Consider the following 6,707-nt stretch of genomic DNA (forward strand, 5'->3'; position numbering starts at 1 on the left):
TTCCTGACCACTGCTTCCTGTAATAACTTTTGATTGGCACTATCAAGTAACTGACTACTTAACATCAAGTGATCTTTGTTCATATTCTAACTTTTCAGTGTGAGAAAAGTATGGGGAAAATGGTTATGGAGATTGTTGCTTTGCTGCTTAGTATATCAGGCTGGGTTCTCATCTCCTCCACGCTTCCCACTGACTACTGGAAAGTGTCCTCCATAGATGGAACTGTCATCACTACAGCAACCTTTTGGTCCAATCTCTGGAAGACATGTGTGACAGATTCGACTGGAATCTCAAACTGCAAGGACTTCCCTTCTATGCTGGCTTTAGATGGTTTGTTATTTGTTCTTTTAATGGCCTTTCTCATGACTGCTAGAGAAGATGATATTGTAGATAGTTTATAATAATGTGGGTAAATAAAATTACTTTAAATTTATGGTCTTGTAGTAAGATGTTAACCTCTTGATAGACTAGATTAAATTTTGTTAAGTTTTTCTCTCAGGAAAAGTAAATGACAACATTTGTTAATGAAAAAGAGAAGTGCAGTATCAGGTAGCTCTAATGTGATTTTGGCTTGAGGAACATCCTTTCCCAGTAAAATAAGCAGGGCCAAAAAGCTTCATTTAGAAAGGGTCATCACTGTGTCAAGCCTAAATTTTGCCAGATGCACTTAAAGTAACCCTAACACTAGTTTAAAATATGAAGGACTCTAGTCCATGGTGTCGACTATTTCTCTCAGAAAACATGATATATATATTGCCAAAGGTTTGTGGACACCTGACTATCACTCATGTGCTTTTTAGACATTCTATTCACAATATAATCTCCCTTTACTATTATAATAATGGAGCATGGTCATTCAGCCACAAGTACATTAATGCAGTTGGACGATGATGTTTGGCATGAAGTCCTGTGGCACATTGCCATTCCAGTTCATACCAATGATGTTCAATGTGGTTGAGTAAGACATGGGTCAGGGTCTGGTGCCCATATACTTTTGGCAATATAACTTAGCAGTTTCTAAATGCCTCAATTTGTTCTTGATTGATCTTTACTCATATATATATATATATATATATATATATATATATATATATATATATATATATATATATATATATATTACACATATATATACATATTACACAACCCTTTATATATATATATATATGTGTGTGTGTGTATATATACACTTATCAGCCATAACATTAAGATCACTTATTGTGTTGGTCCTCCTTTTCTTATGAGGGTTAGTCTATATATATATATATATATATATATATATATATATAAATCAGCTGATTGGTGTGACTCCACTAGATCTATGAAGGTGTGCTAAGATGTTAGCAGTAGATCCTTTAAGTCCAGTAAGTTGTGAGGTGGGGCCTCCATGGATCGGACTTGTTTGTCGATCACAACCCACAGATGCTCGATTGGATTGAGATCTGGGGAATTTCAAGGCCAAGTCAACACCTCAAACTCGTTGTTGTGCTCATCAATCCATTCCTGAACCATTTTTGCTTTGTGGCACGGTACATTATTCTGCAGAAAGAGGCCACAGCCATCAGGGAATACCGTTTCCATAAAATTCAATTCAGTTCAATTTATTTGTATAGCACTTTTAACAATAGCAGATTTACAGAAGTAGAGAAACAGAGAAAGAAAAAATATATAAAGTTTAAATTAAAGTTACTATTTTATCCCTATTTTATCCCTCATGAGCAAGCATGTGGCATACATGGGTGTACATAGTCTGCAACAAAGCTTGGGTATGGATGGCAGGACCCAAGGTTTCCCAGCAGAACATTGCCCAAAGCATGACACTGTCTCCGCTGGCTTGCCTTCTTCCCGTGCCTTCTAGCCATGTGATTTAAAAGGAAAACGTGATTCATTAGACCAGGCCAACTTCTTCCATTGCTCCGTGGTCCAGTTCTGATGCTCACATGCCCATTGTTGCCACTTTTGGAGGTGCACAGGAGTCATCATGGGCACCCTGACTGGTCTACGGCTATGCAGCTCCGTACACAACAAACTGTGATGCACTGTGTATTCTGACACCTTTCTATCAGAACAAGCATTAACTTCTTCAGCAATTTGAGTAACAGTAGCTCATCTGTTGGATTGGATCACATGGGCCAGCCTTTGCCCCCCCCACGCATCATTGAGCCTTGGCCACCCATGTGCCCCTTTGACCACTTTTGATAGATACTGACCACTGCAGACCGGGAACACCCCACAAGAGCTGCAGTTTTGGTGATGCTCTGATCCAGTCGTCTAGTCATCACAATTTGGCCCTTGTCAAACTCGCTCAAATCCTTACGCTTGACCATTTTTCCTGCTTCTAACACATCAACTTTGAGGACAAAATGTTCACTTGCTACCTAATATTTCCCACCCACTAACAGGTGCCATGATGAGGAGATAATCAGTCTTATTCACTTCACCTGTCAGTGGTCATAATGTTATGGCTGATCGATGTATATGTATGTATGTATTGATCAGTTATTACTTTATGTAGTGAGTTTAAGCATCGGCTATTCTGCTTCTGCAGCTTATATCCAGGTGTGTCGTGGTCTGATGATCTCTGCAGTGTGCCTGGGTTTCATTGGGTCCATTCTAGCCCTAGTTGGAATGAAATGCACAAAGATAGGTGGCACTGAGACTACCAAGGCCAGGATTACCTGCCTCTCTGGACTACATTTTATCCTCAGTGGTAATTGTCTAGACCTCTATTACCTTTATACTACTGTTGTATTTATTACAGTCAGTAGATCCATGGTCAGGAATCTATTCCTCACTACTATTAAACTATAGACTATATTCATTTACATTGACATCAGAGAAACTTTTAATCTAGCACAACAATAGATTACTTTACACCATAAATTTGATAAAACACAAAATAAAACAAAAGGGCTAAAATTGAAAAATTAGTGTGGCCTACAAAATGTCAAAATAAAAAAAAGATAAAAATGTTTACTTTCTAAATTAATTCAAATGAGAATGTTGCTAAAATTAAAAGAAAATTATAAATGTCCCTTCCTCTACCTATGTTGATAAGCTGATATGATGCCATATAATTGGGTAGAAATTCTAAGTTAAGGGTTTTTCCTAGTTGGGAAAATGTTGTGAGATTTTGGGTTATTCTGTGACTGGGGTGTCATTCGCCCTTTGTAAATGACACTCAATAAAATAAATAAATAAGAAAATATTAAACTAATAAAACCTCCAAAACATTGTGTTAACCCATTTCGGGTAACAATATCAGACAATGGCAAAAAAAAAAAAATCAAGCAAATAAACTGTGCTAGCATCCATATTAATCACATGAGGACATCTATTATATTCCTAACTTTTTAAATTAATAATTTATTCAATCTGCAAGAGGTTGTACTTTTAAAGTAAGGGTGCTGTCAGCAATCAATAACAATCTTCTGCAGTTATCCGATAAGCCTTTTAGGGGTCTTTTTTCGTATAGTGTGTGTCATACATACAGTATCTCCAGCTGCCACCCAGTGGTCACTTCTAGTTGTTATGAAATTACACACTACTATTTGAAAATAATCAACTCCGTGTAACATTTCTACCCTAACGTGAATAATTTTTGCATAACAGCCTGGCCTGAAGTATGTTATTCTGACAATTTCACAGAGATTTGCCAACAATGAAAACTGTTAGTTTATTAATGAATGGCATATCATAGTTTTAACTGTTTATACTTACATTTAATGTTGCCGAACATCCATAAAACAAGTTAGTTCCTATTCTTACTTATGTTATACTAACTATAAACAGTAATTATTTCCTTAGATTACATTATGTGGAACATCTGCCCTACAAACCTTGTGTATATTATAATTAATGTCATATATGTTGTGCTGTTTTAGAAAATTATGCACATCCCCTGATTTGAGATTTCATTTAAATTGTTTAAAAGCTACAAAGAGTGCAGTGTATTACAAAGTATAATATTTTAATGTGTGATTAAAAAAAAGAAAATGTGAAAATGTTTATTTACCAAAATATCCAGTAATGTACTGAAGTATCACTACCACATTTATATTGAGTGTAATTAATGATGCATGGTGTGTTGTAACTTGTTTGTGCCAATCTCTTACTGTTTTTTGCCTTACAGGTGTCTGTTCATTGGCAACATGTTCACTGTATGCTCATAAAATAACCTCTGAGTTTTTTGACCCATTATTTGTGGCACAAAAGTAAGTAAATACAGCAAAGCAATTTAACTTATTATTATTATAAAGCTAAATTATTATAAACTTATAACCAGATTATAGCATCCTAAACCTTGTTATCTGCCCAGGTTTGAACTGGGTGCTGCACTGTTTATTGGATGGGCAGGTTCTGTCCTTTGCTTTCTGGGGGGTAGTATCTTCTGCTTCTCAATGATAGAGGGCTTCAGCATGAGGTATATAACTATTTATGTAAAATGTTAATTAAATATAATGAGTCTAATTAAATACGAACTATTAACATTAATGAGTATCTTTCAACTGATTATTTTGCAAGTTTATGTTACAGATGATAATTGGTCACTCTTTTCCAATTTTAAAGAGAATACACCTACACTGGTGTCACCACTTTCATGACAACTCGAAGCAAAAACACCAACAGTCCTGTAAGTTCTGAAAAGGATGCAGCAGATCGGGGCTACTCTGTGAGGCAGTTTGGGAGGAATGCCTATGTCTAATATAAATCCACAGGAAAGTTGTGTACAAAACTGGCACTGATATAGCCAATAAGAGCAAATGCCTATATTATTAATTGTAAGATGGACATGCTTTATGCACAGCCATAATCACTAAAGCAAAGCACCAAAGATAGACCATAGACCATCGCTAATGCATGTAGAAAGTAAAGTGAAAATGTTGTATTTTATAACTAATCTTTCTGTGATGTAATTTACTAAGTACTATGTAACTATCTAACTTCTCATACCTGTATATTTTTAGATGTTTACAAATATTAAATGTTTGCATTGTTCGCCAGGTCTGGAGTTACTGAAGGTCTCTTTGTCATTTTTGGGAGCAGGGATGATAAATGGCAGCATATAGTGAAGATGGAATTAATCTTCTGTCTTTAATGGTTGTGGCCTTTGCTGAATTGAGACCTGATAACCAAGTGAACTGATGACAGACATTTATGATGTTGGTTCCTGTTGCATACTTCTGGCTCTGGAACATGCTGTCTAGATACGGAAATTAGATCAGCCTAGTCACCTATTCTTCAGGACCTAGCATCTGTCTCCACCTCATGATCAATGGAAACCCTAGACTTTGACCTCTGTTTCTCAAAGATTTCTGGAGTGTTCCAGTGCTCTGCTGGGCTGGTAGCATGCCATTTTTTCCAACCACATGTTTCTGTGTTGGGTATTTTCAGTACTGATTGTAGTTTTTCTTTTTTCTTTTAGAATTTGGTTATATAATCTAATTAAATACACTGCTGTTGTGTTTTGTCATGTAATTTAATAAAGTACATTATAATAAAAAAGAACCTCTACTTCTGACATTTTGTAAACACATAGAAGACATAAGAGTTATTGCTAAAAGTTATATTACTCCTTTTAGCCCATGTTCTTAAAATTTGCTAGTGTTTGTAAAGTTATACAAGTTCCATATGTGATGTACTGTATGTGCATAGTTGCATGTGTGTTTGAATTCATTATTGTGAACATCTATTTCTTTTTAAGGAAATCTTAGGATTTCATGTCATTATTATTATTTAGAAGCTTACTATTTGTAATAATTAAATTATAGGCCTAAATGTCTTAGAATCTCTAAATGATTTAGGTTATTATAATATAATGTGTGTATTCCCACTTATGCAGTTTTACTGGAATAGACTGCAGATCCACCATGACCCTGATCAGGATAAAGTTAGTGAGTAAGAGGGTGTGCAGAATTAATCTCCACAAAGTCATTTATCACAAACTTTCCCTATTGAATATGAGGCAAGCAATTTAATAGGGAGTTGTCATGTATGTTGTAAGTAAACACTAATTATTAATAAAAGCCTCAAACTATGCTGTCCATTTTTTTACCAAGTTTGTGTAATATTCTTTGCATGAAGGCACCTCAAAAAAGCACTATCCATTTTAAACTGCTGACCGAAAGAATGAACAAAGAACAAATTTATACATACATACATTTTGTTTTTAAAAAATTACAATTACACTAAATATTAAAATATATATTTAATATATTAAAATCACAATAAATTAATAAATTAAATACAAACGACCCATAACATGTCTTTACAATAACTAGGTAGGTGCAATAAGAAACATTACAGCACTCCTCCATGACACCAAATTCTTTCAAAAGTCAGTTCTGCTTTTCTGATTCCTAGCATTTCCTTTTTTTGTACCTTGACTATGTCAGAGCCAGGACTTGAACTTAGGTCTCCGATGTGAGAGCCTGATTCTCAGTCGCTGAGCCACATGGGAATAACAAACCCAATAGGGTGACACACTCAGTAGAGTTTTTGATGCAGTTTATTTCAATGAAAAGTTGAGGCAACAAAATCCACAAAGAGTAAAAAAATCAAGGGGACAAAAACTCTCCAATAACAGAAAATCTGAATGGGCAGTCCTCAGAAATATACCAAGAGTGCAAAGTACTCAAAAGCAAAACTCCAGCAAGGTAAAGAAATCACAAAACAAAGCAGAGCACAAGAAATAATCCAAAGTGATG

The 6,707-nt window shown here is 35.2% G+C and overlaps 1 protein-coding gene across 1 annotated transcript; it reads left to right on the forward strand.

Moving 5' to 3' along the window:
* cldn10a (claudin 10a) lies at positions 1–5,411 on the forward strand. Its single transcript, XM_058403772.1, has 5 exons — positions 1–330; positions 2,549–2,710; positions 4,133–4,214; positions 4,319–4,423; positions 4,570–5,411. Exons 1-5 carry the CDS (start codon positions 111–113, stop codon positions 4,703–4,705), a joined length of 705 nt encoding a protein of 234 aa, XP_058259755.1. The 5' UTR covers positions 1–110; the 3' UTR covers positions 4,706–5,411.
* The last annotated feature ends 1,296 nt before the right edge of the window (positions 5,412–6,707 follow it).

Source organism: Hemibagrus wyckioides, linkage group LG11 (genome assembly GCF_019097595.1).
Source record: "Hemibagrus wyckioides isolate EC202008001 linkage group LG11, SWU_Hwy_1.0, whole genome shotgun sequence".
Lineage (NCBI taxonomy): Eukaryota > Metazoa > Chordata > Actinopteri > Siluriformes > Bagridae > Hemibagrus > Hemibagrus wyckioides.

Bases quoted from the DNA above. Each gene is read 5' to 3' on its own strand.
- cldn10a (XM_058403772.1), top strand. From the start codon at position 111: ATGGGGAAAATGGTTATGGAGATTGTTGCTTTGCTGCTTAGTATATCA. The intron at 331-2,548 runs GTTTGTTATTTG...CTGCTTCTGCAG, and splicing joins TTCTATGCTGGCTTTAGATG to CTTATATCCAGGTGTGTCGT. The intron at 4,424-4,569 runs GTATATAACTAT...CCAATTTTAAAG, and splicing joins ATAGAGGGCTTCAGCATGAG to AGAATACACCTACACTGGTG.